This window comes from Aulonocara sp. 'chitande type north' Nkhata Bay, linkage group LG3 (genome assembly GCF_057382095.1).
Source record: "Aulonocara sp. 'chitande type north' Nkhata Bay isolate Kocher_YH1m ecotype deep benthic linkage group LG3, A_spYH_male_GT1.1, whole genome shotgun sequence".
Classification (NCBI taxonomy): Eukaryota; Metazoa; Chordata; class Actinopteri; order Cichliformes; family Cichlidae; genus Aulonocara; species Aulonocara sp. 'chitande type north' Nkhata Bay.
Genome location: NC_141346.1, coordinates 43,074,065 through 43,090,017, shown reverse-complemented (window position 1 = coordinate 43,090,017; position 15,953 = coordinate 43,074,065). Strand labels below are relative to the sequence as shown.

The 15,953-nt window shown below is 40.7% G+C and overlaps 2 protein-coding genes across 3 annotated transcripts; both read right to left on the bottom strand.

Annotated features, from left to right (window-relative positions):
• Positions 1–1,427: 1,427 nt before the first annotated feature.
• LOC147335777 (transmembrane protein 272-like) lies at positions 1,428–7,311 on the bottom strand. Of its 2 annotated transcripts, none has more exons than XM_086281948.1 (5): positions 7,155–7,311; positions 4,999–5,109; positions 4,859–4,909; positions 4,548–4,754; positions 1,428–2,426 (listed from the first exon to the last, which is right to left on the bottom strand). In XM_086281948.1, exons 2-5 carry the CDS (start codon positions 5,060–5,062, stop codon positions 2,218–2,220), a joined length of 531 nt encoding a protein of 176 aa, XP_086138074.1. In that variant the 5' UTR covers positions 5,063–5,109; positions 7,155–7,311; the 3' UTR covers positions 1,428–2,217. The 2 variants fall into 2 exon arrangements, with proteins under 2 accessions (XP_086138074.1, XP_086138065.1); XM_086281939.1 differs by having other exon boundaries at positions 4,999–5,084; positions 7,155–7,309.
• Positions 7,312–9,906: 2,595 nt separating this feature from the next.
• Positions 9,907–11,048, bottom strand: LOC147335776 (calpain-5-like). Its single transcript, XM_086286110.1, has 4 exons — positions 10,869–11,048; positions 10,355–10,778; positions 10,161–10,283; positions 9,907–10,083 (listed from the first exon to the last, which is right to left on the bottom strand). The coding sequence occupies exons 1-4, from the start codon at positions 10,901–10,903 to the stop codon at positions 9,907–9,909; spliced, it is 759 nt and encodes a 252-aa protein (XP_086142236.1). The 5' UTR covers positions 10,904–11,048.
• Between the last annotated feature and the right edge of the window lie 4,905 nt (positions 11,049–15,953).

Here is a 15,953-nt window from a genome sequence, read left to right as displayed (position 1 = left end):
TGGTTTGAACTGAGAACCTGCTGACACACGAACCTTTTTTTCCTCTATATAAGCTGTTATGTACTAAATAAACCTTTGAGTCGATTTGGGAAGGCAACCTGAAGCAGTCTGTGTTTCCTTGTTCTCCCAAGCTGCTCCCGACGTCGTAACTAACCCAGCTGAGCGGCATACCTGAGTGTTACTTTGAATAATTAGGAGGAAAGGACAAAACTCTGCTTATCGGTGCTCACGCCTTGGAGGGAAACCGGGACGGAGATTTTCCCTTTCAGGCGGTACATGTATTCCGTTACTCCCCAACACTGTTAGTGATGAAACAGAAAGTTATGTCCTCAGGAAGCCACGTATTTGCAAGCACTTCCTCTGGGGTTTAACTGCAGTTGGCATCTGTTTACAATGCATTACTAATATTTTCATTAGTCAAATCAGTTTTCTCTGATTTATTTTATAGAAAAAAACCTAAATAACAGTTTCCTCCTCTCCACTGAGCCCCCACTCATAAATAAAATTGCTAAAACTGCCACTCCAGCCTTTCACTTTGCAAGCCTCTATGCTGCCTGCGTGAAATCATCACAGTCTCCACTGTTTCTCTTTTGTTACACCAATAACATTGGCAATTTAAAGGTTTTCCCATAATGAAAGGTGTATTCTACATACCAAACAGAACTGCATTGTATATGAACCAACCTGTTTAAAAGGGTTTGAACGAGTGTGATTGTAAAACACTTAACTTTATTACTTTCCCTAAACTGGCTAGGCAGATAAATGGTTAGTTTATCATCATTCATTAGATGTTTTTAAATCATGATATATAATAGGCTCTTATTCAGTGGTTTCAATGGTCCAGATTAGTCAGTTGTCAGCGGCAGTTGACTATTCACAGACACCAACCCTTTTCAGTTCAATTTTATTTATGTAGCGCAAATCACAAGCGCTTTATATTGCGAGGTAAAGACCCAACAATAGTACAAAAATGAAACAAGTGACCCACTATGAGCAAGTGCTTTAACGACAGTGGGAAGGAAAAACTCCCCTTTAACAGGAAGAAACCTCCAACAAAACCAGGCTCAAGGAGGGGCGGGGCCATCTGCTGTGACCGGCTGGGTTAAGGGGAGAAAGACTGGACAAACACAGGGTGTGGAAGCAAGCCAAGCAGGAGAAGTAATAACTAATAATTTAGCACAGAATGGTGTATAGAGGTGTATACTTCAATTCTTAACCATAGTCGTCTTGCACAGAAACAGACATTTGAATAAATAAGCTTTGACATTGAGACAGTGCCAGAGTTCAAATTTTAAACATCAGATCAGTAAAGATATCTTTACTGTCCATTGTGCGATTGGGTCTAATGCTTTTTTGCACAGATAACTACCGTTTAGCGTGTAGGTCCAGATTTTCTGCTTTTCAGATAAAATCAATTAGCCACACAAAGCTTCCCACTCTTGTCTTTCATTTTTATTTCTGACATGACAAAATACGGCAGGTCTTTTATTTCAAATCTCAAGATTCATGATCCATAACTTACAGCGATAAACCTCTGACAGACTTTAATGATGTGATTACATTTTGAACAGTGAAATACAGAGAAGTGTTGGTTTCCACAGAAAACAAACCTACACTTTACAGAATTATAAAGTATGAAAAACCGCATTACACAGAATGTTTTTGGTATTCGTTTATTCCCTGATTGATACCATTACCAAAGTGACTTTTTCCATTTCATCATTTACACGCAATAACCCAAATTTGTGGCTCATCATGTAACAGCACATCTACAGATTCACAGATGTATCAGCTGAACCCTGACAATGACTGATGCTGGGCGTTTATCAGCAAATAGGATGGCAGTAAACGATGTCATCTGTATCTGTATCGTCACTAAAAGAGTTTAATGACGAGCTGAGATCCTTGTGAGAAAAACCTTCCTCACATTTATAATATAGACGTGTTTTCCTGGAACAAACATGGAAACAAATAGGAAAGTAAAAATAATTTTGCTGTTGGAATCAGCTCTCGCATAAATTCTTAAACACCAATGATCTTCTTGATTTCAGAATAAAATTCCTGTAAACAGTAGCTGCTGCAGAGGTATAGAAAATGCTCATCTTTCAACACAAGATGCGCGGTCAAATCACACACTTACAACATATTCGTAAACATATCTGCATCAGCAGCATATTCATTGTGTGCGTCCAGTACCGTCATCGTTTCTGAACGTCGTTACACGTCGTCATCGGGATCGGCACGGCCACACAGACAGAAGCAGAGGAGGACCAAGAAGCCGCACACGAAAAACAAACCGATCAGGATGTAAACCAGAGTGGTGGTCCAGAAGGCAAACAGGTAAAGGGTCTTGTTGCAGTAGGTGCTCACATCTGTTGTGTTTTTGGTGTAGTTGGGCTGATAAATAGAGTAGATCCATACATTACCTAAAAAAAAAAAAAAAAAAGAAAAAAAAAGAAAAAGAAAACAAATGAAGTGAAGAATGAATAATAATTGTTTGATCTCTCTGCACATAAGCTGGACTTTAGTGTTTGGAGGCCTGACAGCTGACAGGATGTGCAAAGCAGCACTTGAAGCCTCACTGAGCTTAGACAACTATTCTAATTATCTTAATTCATGTTACATGTACCTCTCAGGGGTTTGTGTGTAGTAATCCATTAAAACAGCCATATATTGCCACCTAGTGGCCCTTGCATGTTACAACATTCTCATTCTCACCCTTCAAAAATATCTGGTTTTAGTAATCCAGTTTTTTCCTTCTCTGGATTATGTGCATCTAATCCATCTTACTTTTATCCTGGTTGTTAAAAACAGAACTTATAGGCTCACTCTGATCTAAGTACAGACTTTCAAACATGATCAAATTCAGATTACCAGCATTTTCATTAGGATGCTGGGGGTGCTAAAAAAAAAAAAAAAAAAATTAAAACAAAATTAGAAAGATTCCCAATTAACTGCCTGCAGTTTGTTAACGCCCTATGACAAATGGAATATCTGTTCAGAACGCACCCTGCCTCTCGACCAATGGTAGCTTGGATAGGTTCCAGCGCCCCTGCGAGCCTGATAAAATTTGATTGAAGTTTGATGATAAACAGCTATTTTGTGGAATATTTAATTAGCAAGAAATTTGCTATTTTATCCACAACCAAGTTTACCTCACCTACTTTATCATGACTCAGAAGCACTGTACTGCATGACCTAAATAACTGCACTACCACAAAAGCCACAATTAAGACAGATACAGTCAGCTACTGCTGGTGATGTTAGCTAGCAAAAGAGACAATTGAAAAGATGATTGAAAACATCAGCTGACACATTTTCTGCACTTTTTGGCTCTGACAGAAAGCAGCAAACACTGAGAGCCTATGGATAGATTTAAGTCTTTAATGAGTTAAGGTTTATCTACTGTGATCACCTTTAACATTCTTAACTCATAACCTTTTTTAAAATAATGTCTTGTCTTGATCTTATTAGACCTTCCAGATTACTTCTGAAAACTAGGCCCAGTTTCCCAGACATGGATTAATCCAAATCTTACACCACCATCATTTTCTAACATAACTTTACTAAATTTACTTCCTTTATCCCTTCTTGTGAGGCGTTTGGATGCCCCTACCCAGGCAATACCAGTACTTGAGGGCGATAAGGCCATCGGGAAGTGTGAGACAATGAGGAAGCTGAGGAGCATTTTCTCAGAGACTTTGCACAACCTTAAGTATTTTTAGAACCAGAGCAGTCACGTCGCAGCAGTCACGTCGCAGCAGTCACGTCGCAGCAGTCACGTCGCAGCAGTCACGTCGCAGCAGTCACGTCGCAGCAGTCACGTCGCAGCAGTCACGTCGCAGCAGTCACGTCGCAGCAGTCACGTCGCAGCAGTCACGTCGCAGCAGTCACGTCGCAGGTTTAAGAAACTTCTCCATTCGCTAAACTTTTAAGAACTGGAAGCTACATCCATCATTCATATACAGATTGTGATCTGCTCTTCCCTCTGCCAAGAATAATGGCTATTGATCTTCTGACCAATGAGAAAAGAGAGCATATTGATCAATCAACACTCAACCCTAAAGACTACAGTCCTAATTTACATCCATGTTTTCGAGCTTGTACTCCTTGTTTTCGTAGCGGCTAGCTTCTTTCACGCAGTGCTAGCGTGGGATATCAGTTTTAATGATTAGACAGGGAATCCTGCACCCCGAGTACATAAGACTCAGTGTCTGCTATGATAAATCTAAGAGACACAATGAAGGCAGAGCACTTAACACAGCACCATATATTTTTTGCTGGCTTTTTAATACATTCAGTTTGGTGTTAGGAGAGTCATGGAGCTGAAACTAATGTGGTCTATAATAGAAACATTCTGCTATAAAAGCTGCATGAAGCACACTGTAAACATTGCCTGTTCTGTTTGCGGTGCTGAGAGCCGTTAATGTTTAATCTCTTCGGTGTGAATTTATGCTGGTGGTTTGTCCGATGACCATGATTGTATTTACACAATTTTAACAGGCAGCCAACCAGAAACAGGTCACTTCCTTTACTTTTTAACTCACCAGCAATAAACCAGCAGAAGAGAAAGACAGATGTCAAGGAGTTCCAGGTTGTGCAGATTGTGCTCAGAGGGTTGGAGGTGCCTTCTTCGGGCTCCCTGGCGCAGGGCAAGCAGGAGAGCAACGACAGAATCAGGCCAAAGACTCCCACCACTATCAGATAGATGGGGATGAAGCGCTCACGCGGACACTCATGAAGGTATATTGTCCCTGGTGGACACAAGGAGGATGATTCAAAAAAAGAACAATCTGAGCTGCCTGGAAAACTTTAATACTTGTGAACACTCAGTCAAGTAAGTAAGTATGGAGCTCACCAATTGCAATCTGAGCAATGGGCATGCCGCACAAAATCACCTTTGAAATCGCTGCAAGAAAAATAAAACACTGAACTCATTTTCTTCACATGATATTTACAGAAATGAAACTATGACACCAGTGTTCCACCAGATTTTACCTAGAGCGGGTGCTGGGGGTTGAGGATGGTTCCGGATGCGTCCCAGAAGGTTACTGTTCGCCATTTTTCTTAATGAGTTTCTTCACCTGCAAAGGAAGATAAAGAGCTGAGCTGGTGAGAGAAAAAAAAATTGTTCAGATTCTTTTAAAGGTCAAAGTGAAGTTGTGCAAAGCGATTTTGAGCAGCCAGAAAAGGCGGTGACAATGAAGCAAACAAAACAAATCTTCTGATTACAATACAAGAAATTTGTATCTTTGTCTGTGAGCTCCTCCTTCGTCTGAGGCTCCTGTGGGCTCCAACCTACAGGTTTGTCAGGTCATCAAGCGGGCTATCAAACATCGAGAAATGTTTGAAAACGACCCAATTTTAGCATATGAACATCCACCACTTCTATTCTTTTTTAATTTTCCCCAATGTGATTAAGTACAACAGCTTGCTGGCAGCACACACACTAGGATTGGATACCAAACTCTGTATTTTTCAGGCTACTACGAAATCAGTCTGCAACAGATGTTTGGTACCAGAACATGAGGACTGGTACCAGGATTAGAGGAAGAAAGAGAGCGTTCCTGTGATGTGTTGAGGAAGAACAAAAACACAGGATGGTGGCAGCGGTGGTGAGCCACAAACAATCTCAATTGAAAGGACTCTCAGAAAAAAATTGTCATGGCAACACAGCGCATCTAATCTGATGAGACACCAGGTCAGTCAGAACATACTGTATATCATGAAGACATGAAGATTATATCAAATCTGAAAACCAAATTCACTAGCAGAGCGGCAGCTAGCATTAGCATTGGGAGATAATGAGGAAACTTTTAGTGAGACGTTGTTGTTAACAGTAAATCACCCTAACTTTATGTGAGATGACACGTCTGAAATATTTCTATTTCACGGAGGAGCCATTTTCCACACTGAAGCTCTCTGAGCGCTCAATAAGATGTAACTGATTAAAAAAACAACTTAACCCTCTCATTAAACTTCTTGTTGCTAATGCACAACCAAGTCCTGCAGTGGTACTTCTGAGTAAAAAAAAACTCATAAAATATGTATGTGGGGTGATCAGGTTGTTAGTTTTTAACTGTTGCAAATTGGCAACGCCTGCCTTGAGAGGGTTAAATGGACACCTCTGAGTCTTGCAAAATTTTACATTCTTGTAATATTTATAGACCGTCAACTGAAACCTCCCAAATATTTCAGTGTCATTGCTAAAAAAAAATAAAAAAAAATAAATAAAAGAGCAACTTTTATTAATTGACAAGCTTTAAACAAAAAATGAAATTACTGACCAAAACAATCATCGAATTAGACACAAACATATTTTCATTTCATTGTAAATGAAAGGTGATGGCATCGTGCATTAGTAGCTATGATAACACAATTTATAATTCATGGGCATGCTTCCAGCTATCAAGTGTGTCTCTTCTATAAAGTAGGAGAGACTCAGAAGAGAGAGTCCAAAACAATGAATACTACATTTCCCATACTGCAGCTGGACCCCATCTCTCATCGAACGAATTCCCATCTGAGGTAGGGCCACATGAGCCTAAATTCAATTTACTTTCTTGCAGTTTATGTTGCAGCTCTTAATTATGAGCACAGACAGTAAATGTGATTAAACGCGGTGAACACGGAGTGGATTCAGTCTGTGTGGAAACTGGATCGACTGAACTGCAGTGAAGAAGATAAAGGGGAAGACGGAGAGGTGTGTCTGCATTCACTACAAAGCCAGTTTGACCAATATTACTGGAAGAGCAGAGGAAAGGAAACAGCTCGTGTTCCACATTACAAAAGAGAGAACGCAGACACAATCACGAGCAGGGGAAAAATGTAGAGCATGTGTGATCCTGTTGAACAAACTTTTAACAGCATCCGAGTTGCTTTACGGAGTTCCTATAAAAGTGACGTAATTGCTTTCAACGCCCCCATACGCTTTATAATGTTCCCTATCCAGCACGTTTAACGTTAAACTGCAGCCTCGCCTTAATTTTTTAAGACGATAAGCGTCTCCGCCTGCGTGGGACACAGACACGAAGCGCGTGTCGTCTCTCGAGCCCTCAAACAACAGCAAAAAGTCAACACAAAGACAGAGGGAGGGAAAAATGAGTTTCTGTGTTTAAATAAACGAATGACAGATTCCCCTTTAAATCTCTTACCTTGTGCTCACTCCGAGTTCACCTCCTGCCAGCTGCTCGCGTCTCTGACAGCCTCACCTAGTCAGATGCAAAGCCTCCGCCAGTCAGATGCAAAGCCTCCGCCTCTAGGGAGCGCGCGTACAAACTAAAGCGCTCGCTCACGCGGTCAGCTGATTGTGAAAGAGGCGAGAGGTGACAGGCTCTGACACACATCCGGTTTAATAATGAGAGTTGTTAATGATAAGCGTCAAAATGACTGTGAAACACACTGTGTAAACACTTCAATACTTAAATAAAACAGTTTGAAAAACAATTACTTAATGAAATTTTAAACTGTTGTTCTTTTCATACCACCGGCCTAAAAAATGGCTCCAAAAAGGTTTCTGAATGTTTCATTCCTTTGGACTGTTTTCAGAGATATATTTCAATATTTATTTATTTTTAAATTTCCAGGCTAATATGTTAAACTGGTGTTAAATATCTGAGAAAGAAGGAACGATTGTAACATAAAATGCAAATAAGGCTGAATTACTAAGGGTGTCATTAGGGTGAAATCATCTTTCTGCTCAAAGCAATGGTCGTGGCAGTTTGAGGTCCTTCACTTCTTACAGCAGCTGCTCACACATAGCAGCTGTCCTGATAATCAAATGCTGTCACATGAGAGCAGATAAAAGGAATGGGCCGTTTGTTCTTCTCAAAAGTTTATTGTTTGCATTTAAACAGAGGAGTGGAGCTCTGCGAATATCAGCAATACACGTATATGTGCATTGTTTTTGTAAGCATTGTAATGTGTAGTAATGCTACAAGACAGATTTGAGTCTAATGAGAAGAAATGCTATTAAAAATGATTCACCCTTACGGGTCCCAGTGATGTCACCGGATATTTCATTGCATGCACTCATATATGTACTGATAAAGAAATGAGCGCAGTGCTGTTTAATGCTTTGATTTTAATTTGACATGTTTATGCTTTTAAAAAAAAGATAAAATGATTTTAAAAGAAAGGAATGCGAACTGTGAACTTCTGGTTCTCTGTCTGCAGCGGTCTGTAATCCGAACCGCTCAGTCTGACCACTGGAGATAAAAATAGTCGTTAAGTCAGATTTGTTATTGAATTACGGTGTGTATTTCATACTGCTAATTCTAGCTTTTTACTACAAGTGCTTTTAGTTTCATTTATTTGTGAAAATTATGTATTGTATATGTATATATATGATATATGTATATTTTTAAAATGTTATATTGTTACATAAAAATCATTTGAGGCCTTCCCCCCGAGACAAGAGTCAGTCTAAGTCTGCTCACCTTCGTTTTGTGGCGTTCCCTCCTCCCTCCTGTACTATAGCGTACTATAGTAAGGGTGTCTGGGTCTTCCCTTAGGAATAGGGCAAGTTGCTCGGTCATTTGGGGGGGCAGAGAATAGAACCGATGCTCCTTCACATGAAAGAAGCCAGTAAGGATGTTCAGGCATCAGCCATGTCCAACTGCAGGGAGATGGCAGGGCAGGACAGAACATGCTGAAGAGATTATGGCTCTTAGCTGACTGACCATTTCAGTGATTTAAGGCAAGTAGGTCTGCTGAGCGATAATAAAATAAAAAGGAGATTTTTTCTATTGACGTGTGAGAAATGATATGTAAGAAATTATATAACATTTATGATCCTAACTGAGAAAAAAATATTATAGTCAAATTTCCAGCTTTTTTTTACTGTTTTTTTTCTGTTCTATTGAAGGGCCAAACCACCAGAATTAAAACTATACAAAAATGCAAACTAATTAATAAATCTACTTTAAGACTAAATAATATTAAAATGAGTATTTCATTATTTAATTTAAAAAAATGTCACTTACATTTAGTTTTCTGTTACCTCCTAAACCTTTCCTGTATTATTTAACTTTGTATTTATTCACCTGATTAATTCTGATTAGACATTTTATAATTTTCAGTAATTTTAATTAGTGCCGTCAAAATGAATGCATTAACGCAAATTAATCCGACATCACGGTTAACGCGATTAAAATTTTTAAAGCAGTTAACGCATCTGGAGTGCAGAATGACTCAAAATCCCTGAAATGTTTCTGTCAACGCATTTCGGGCAGTTTGTCCAAGTAGAGTTACCTTCGCACATACGCAATAGGCAGAGATAGATCTGGTAGTGACGGGCACCTGAACCAATTAACCACACTGGCCCTCTCAATGGGAAATCTGAGTATTAAAAAAATAACAAGACGGAACAGTCGACCAACATAAAGTATTATGCACATTGTGGAAGAATTTATTTTCTTTTCACCAAAGCACTTCCAGCTTAAAATATCACATTGACGTCAAGCATACGTTAGTTGGTGATGCTGCTAGGACTTTGGCTAACGCGTCACCCAGCTTGCGACAAACCACCCACGGAGCATCGGGGACTCAGCAAGTCTAAGTCCGACGTAGACTGACATATATATTGACGTATATTGACTGACACAATTGCCAAGTGGATTGCAACAAACTGCAGACCTGTTAATATTGACGAGAACACGCGCTTTACATAGCTTTGCAAAGTAAAATGAAATACAGAAAAATAAGTAAGTACGTTGATAAATGAAAAATTAAATGCAGAATTCAAAACACTGGAAACATAAATTGTGGAAAATATAAAAATAAAATTGTAAAAAAATGTTTTTGTTTTGAAACCTTTGGGCAGCTTCGGTCCTCCGTACCTTTTCAGTATCTACAAATATCAGAACGTTCAAAGCTATTTCTAACCCTTCTTTCCTGACCAGCATTTCACCTGAGTCTGATACGAGAGTGGGAGAAGAGGCGAAGCAGGAAGGTGGTGGGCAGCACAACATAACGTCCCAGAGTCAGAGTTCCCCTCAGTGTCACACTCCGGGAATCCATGTAGATGGAGCTGGCCGCCTGCTCCACCACGCACTGCACCCGACTGCAGCGGTTCACCTCCACCTGCAGATGATGAGGAAGGACTGAAATATTTTTTTTATGACTCAAAAAACGTGAGGTTGCTCAGTGGCCCGGCTCACCTTCAACACCTCAAAGCCAATAGGCAGGTTTTCTCCTTTTCCATTTTTCCTCCACATCCTCCTGTCCTCCTGCTGCAGACAGATCAGCACCTCCTCCTCTTTGGCTCGCACCTCAAACATGAACTGATAAGAATGAAAAGTCATTTTTAGCATTCATGTGCTGATGCAAACCCTGGTTTCAATCTTATATTTACCTGTGGATTGTGCAGGAAGGTGTCCCTGTGATTGATACATCCACCACACCGGCTCCTCTTATCCAACTCCACCTTCCATACTCCATTCACCTTCCCACCACCCTTTTCTGCTGTCACTTTGTTCACATCAGGCTTGCTTCTTCCTCTTTTCCTTCCTTCCTGTTGACTCTCACCGAGTCGATCCTCCTTTCTGTTCCCACGCTGCTTGGTCCCTCCAGGCCCGTTGCTGCTCTTACTCAGGGTCAGTGTAGGGTTACTCTGGAGCACAGTGGGTGGAGGTGCGCCATGGGTGGGGGGAGGTAGAACCCACTCCCCGTAGCAGCTCACTTCTCTCCAGCGAGATCTCGGCCACAGCAGAGTCCTCTCCACCAGTCTGCACACCACCACGTCTGTAAAGTGTTGACAGAAGTCCTCGAAATCCATCCTGAGGGAAAAGGAAAAGAATAAAAAGTGAGGCAGAAACCAGCTAACCCACATGACTTTTTGTTCTTCAAATAATAAAAATCAGAAGTACCAAAACTCCCCGACATCACGAACAACGAGCCCCATCTTGTCCCTCTCTGCACGACTCAGTTGCTGCCACTGCTCTGACCTGCAGGGGGCACACAAGGACAGAAAGCAGAACACTTGGAAAGGACATAAAAATAAAAGCAGTGTTTCAGCTTCTAGAAACCTTTAGTGATCCAGTTCTCAGACTTCCATGATGTGAACAGCAGATGTCCCTCCACCCCAGTAAAACAAATCCCAAACTATTGTAAAATGTCAGAATCTCTCCAGAATATCAGCAGTGGCATTATAAAATGCTGCAAACCACAGCGACACTGTTAAAGTCAGCAAAGACTTTTCCCCCCAGAGCTCCTACAAAATGCTCTCAGCAGTCTGACATGTGGCAGAAGCCAGTGCAAAGACTTCAAAGTCACCTCTCACCTCTGACTCCAGGCACCAGTCCAATCTGTGGTCCCCCACGGGTTCCTCATGCGGACCATAAAGAGTCTGGATGTCCCGCCTCTCTTCAGTACCTTCTCCCCCAACCTCACCTTCCTCACTGCCGTGATCCCGTAGGCGTGTCCTCGCACGAGCCCACACTCCAGCACTGACTCCACGGTCTCCCCCTCTGCAGGCTGAGAAACGTGTAAAATCTTTTTAACCAATCTGTTTAACAGTTTTTAAAATGTTCAAGACTCAGAAGCCCTACCCGTATGGAGCAAGTGATGAGGGATTTGTATTCATGGACCTTGGTTAAAGTCTGGCAGAGCGCCCTCCTCTGGTCACTGTGAAGTCTTAGAGCCTCACGATCCAGACTGAGCGGCTCTGAAACTCCACCAGTGAAGTCGATCAGGGCCTCTGCAGTGTTCCCTCCCTCCAAGGCCTCGTAGCAGCCGTTAAGTCTAAAAGTTGAGAGAGGGATTGAGTGATTGATTCATGAACATTACATATTAGGACTGCCATAAGTAGTGGTTGTGGCAGTCAAGATGTAGGTTCAGCAGCCTGCATAAAATTAACAACAGTCCCATCGAATACCAAAACCAGCATTTGGACTTTGCTGCTTATAAATGGAACACACTAGCAAAAAACCTGCATCCCCTGATTTCTCTGATTCTGATTACTCTTGCACATTTTTCTTAATTTGCATGTATAATGTATGATACGTCCTTTTATTATGTAAATCTTTGTCTGTTTTTTTTTTTTATTTGTACACAGGTCACAATCGCATTGAGACTACATGTTTAAACATAGGATTTAGTGATAATATGCGTGCCTCACACAGACTGAGATACTTGCTAAAACAAAATACAAAGGTTTCACTCACCAAAAACTGGATGGACTTTACACCTCACAGCAATCAAAGTTTATGCCACACAATCACATTAAAAAAGGCACAATCACCACAAACACAGTCAAAGGGGTGCACAGTTGGAACAAAACAGAAGCCTGGCAACCTGTCTGGGTACCCAGCTAACTAATAATCAGTGTTGGGCAAGTTACTTTGAAAAAGTAATTAATTATAGTTACTAATTACTTCTTCAAAACAGTAACTGAGTTAGTACCTGAGTTACAAAATTCTAAAAGTAATTAATTACTAAGAAAAGTAACAATTGCGTTACTTAAAAAAAAAAAATTAGGGTATAATTGGCTGTTTTTGACTACTTTCAATTTTACCTCTACATTTCACCTTTAAAAACTATTTACTTTGCCATGTTTGGTATCATTCTTTTCAGCACAGCCTCACATGTCTGAATTTACAGTTATGTTTTCATTTTGACATACTGTATTAGCACAACTGATCTGAAATCAGACAAAAAAAAACCCCAAACTTTGAGTAGAAAAAGTTATATTCTTTTACTGTAACAACCACGAACGTGTTTAATGAATCATATTTCTGTCACGGTTCTGGGTCAGTTCTGACCCAGCATTTTGAGTTCTCATGTTTTGGTTTGATTTTGTATTTTTGGTTATTTTCTTGATCTATTGTCAGGCTATGATGATGATGATGATGATGTTTAGTATGTTCCAGCTTATTCTGGTTTAAGTCTAATTCTGCCCGTGTAAAGTCCATGTTTCTTAGTCTGCGTCTTTGTTTATTGTTTCCTGTTTTATTTTGAAAGATTATGTCTTATGTCAGTGTGTCCAGCAATAAAGCTGAGGTTTTTTGAGGTGCATTCTGTTTCCGAGTCCTGCATTTGGATCCACATCTCCACCTGCCCGCACACAGAGCCCTGACAATTTCATAACTTTGAATGTAAATATAAATTGTAAATTTTAAAATCCTATGCACAAGTTTTGCAAACAACAAAGTTATTTGCAGCCATTTACTTTTCACCTTTTTTTAATAGCCATTTCAAGCTATTTACATAACAGTCAGGTGTTCTCTATTAAATAAGATGCCACACAAATTATTTGTGCCACTCCAAAAAATATTTTCTGTCCACTATAAAGGAGAACATCACAGCCTGATACCTGCAGGCCTGACACAAGGTCATAAGCAGAGAGTGCTTGCTAATGCTGTCCTTAGACATTAAACATGATGAAAGTATTCAGGAAAAAATACCGTGTATATATTGTTTATCAACTCTGGTTTTACGTGGCCTATCAACACAATTTAAAAACTAGTATATATCACATTGATGCTTTGTGATCTTGAAGTGGTCGTGTGATTGGCTTACCACGACTGCTTTATTCTTCCTCAGTCAAACAGCAGCCTCATGTGATTGTTTTGCCCCCTAGCGCCAGGTGTTGCGCCAAAAAGTGATCGTCTGCAACAATGACATTGGTCTGCCACAAAGTGATTGCCCCTACCGTGCCCCTGCGTAGCCCGGTGGCGCCTGTGTCTGGCAGCCTCGCCTCTGTCAGTGCGTCCCAGGGCACCTGTGGCTACAATGTAGCTTGCCATCGACAGTGTGTGAATCAGTGTTGGTCAAGTTACTTGAAAAAAGTAATCAGTAACTAATTACTGATTACTTCCCCAAAAAAGTAATCCCGTTACTTTACTGGTTACTTATTTTCAAAAGTAATTAATTACTTAGTTACTTAGTTACTTTTTAAAAACACGATTTACAACCTGAATAGGTGATAAAGTGATAGATCTTTCAGCCCAATTCTACTTTTTCTGCATAATCCATCATACAAAATGTAATCAAATGGAAAAATCTTTTTATTAGTTTTAATCTTTTAACTTTATGCATCAAGCAAAAATTTAATTATATGCAACATTCTCTGACTTGAATAAATTAGTTTAACATTTAAACCTATTTTCTGCACATTCCAGCACATAAAATAAAATATTTTTTGTGTTTACACTCAGTCTTTCAAATAGATGCCAGTAAAACACAGCAGAAAATAAATAAAGTCAAAGACTAGAGGTCCTGTTGCTCTATTTTCACCTGTAAAGCAGGAGTGGGGCAGGCGGAGGTTTACCCTGGTGCAGGTGTGCCGCAGCGGTCAGTGGAAGAATCCGCGAGTTTCTCTGAGTTTCCCATTACGTCGTAGCGCACTCGGTGCTTGCTCAGAAGTTTAGGGGTTTTTTCGCTGTAAAAAGAAGTTTTCTTCCCACGCATGATGGACGCTAATGTTTTTGTCACTTTTTATGGAATCAAACTCAAAGTAAGGTCAGTACTTCCACGCTTTAAACGCTGCACGCTCATACTCTCTCCATTATCCATTGTTGATCTGCACACAGCTGTTGTCGTCACACTCGCTTACGTCACTGTCATGAGACATTCTCGCAAAAAAATCACGGTTTTAGTAACGCAGTAATGCAGCGTTCCTACGGGAAAGTAATGGTAATCTAATTACCGTTTTTGCAATAGTAATCCCTTACTGTACTCGTTACTTGAAAAAGGTAATCGGATTACAGTAACGCGTTACAAGTAACGTGTTACTGCCCATCTCTGGTGTGAATGTGTGTGTGAATGGGTGAATGACTGAATGTAGTGTAAAGCGCTTTGGGGTCCTTAGGGACTAGTAAAAGCGCTATATAAATACAGGCCATTTACCAATATCCACACTAAACAACAACCCTTTCAACCTTGATTCAACTTAACATTTCACTGGTTTAATTCAAGTGTATTACTACACCCTTAGCTCTCTGTGGACGCTATAAAAACCTATCCTTAGCCCACTGTTGTGATGGGTACAGCTGTCTGTTTACATTGGCTTGTGCTTTTTCTATGTTCAATTGTACACACACACCCACAATCCCACCAATATAGCAGTCCATCATCAACTTGCTCCCTGAGGGCTAAGGTTTCACCAGCTGACATGACGCCTGTCCTTTAATAAAAAGTGCTTTAATTAACCCAATCTGCTGAAATGCAGCATGTGGAGGCAGCAACTCAGTTTATATGTGGGAGGTGAGAAGATGTATCTATCCATCCATCTAAATTGATAGCTTTGCTTTTACACTCAGCAATCTCTTCAACACAACAGACCAGTGCAGCATCCGCATCATTGCAGCAGCAGCACCAACCCATCTGTCGATCTCCCGCTTTCTCTCCCATCACTCGTGAATAAGACCCCGAGATACGTGAGCTCCTCCACTTGAGGCAGGAACTTGTCCATGACCCAGAGTGGGCACTCCACCCTTTTCTGGCTGAGGACCATGGCCTCAGATTTGGAATTGCTGATTCTCATTCCCACACTCGGCTGCAAACCGTTCGAGGCAGGGCCCCGGTAACCCTATCCTGGGCAGAGTGAACTGTTCCCTCGATGGTCTTCTCATAGGGGTCTTCTGAATCGCTCTTTGTCTGGTCCCTCACCCAGGACCAATTTGCCATGTGAGACCCTACCAGAAGTCCCGGGACAACATAGCCCCTGGGATCCCTGGGACACACAAACCCCTCCACCACGATAAGGTAGCGATTCACGGAGGAGATGTATTTCAAGTTAAAAAACAAAAAAATTTATATTTTACACTCCACGTCTAACTCACCCTCGGCCTCTGCCAGGACAGACCTTGTGGAGGCTGTCTCTTGTAAAAGAGGGACTGGTCTGTACTGGGGAATGGAGGATCCTTGTAGAGGATTTCAAGTCTATCACAGATTTCTCTGTTGTTCAACTGTTTTTATTTTCTGAAAACCTAAATATTAGTTTTCTTATCTGC

Bases quoted from the DNA above. Each gene is read 5' to 3' on its own strand.
- LOC147335777 (XM_086281948.1), bottom strand. From the start codon at position 5,062: ATGGCGAACAGTAACCTTCTGGGACGCATCCGGAACCATCCTCAACCC. The intron at 4,755-4,858 runs GTGAGCTCCATA...TGTGTCCACCAG, and splicing joins CATTGCTCAGATTGCAATTG to GGACAATATACCTTCATGAG. The intron at 2,427-4,547 runs GTGAGTTAAAAA...TTTTTTTTTTAG, and splicing joins CTTCTGCTGGTTTATTGCTG to GTAATGTATGGATCTACTCT.
- LOC147335776 (XM_086286110.1), bottom strand. From the start codon at position 10,903: ATGGGGCTCGTTGTTCGTGATGTCGGGGAGTTTTG. The intron at 10,779-10,868 runs GTACTTCTGATT...CTTTTCCCTCAG, and splicing joins CGTGATGTCGGGGAGTTTTG to GATGGATTTCGAGGACTTCT. The intron at 10,084-10,160 runs GTGAGCCGGGCC...CATCATCTGCAG, and splicing joins TTGGCTTTGAGGTGTTGAAG to GTGGAGGTGAACCGCTGCAG.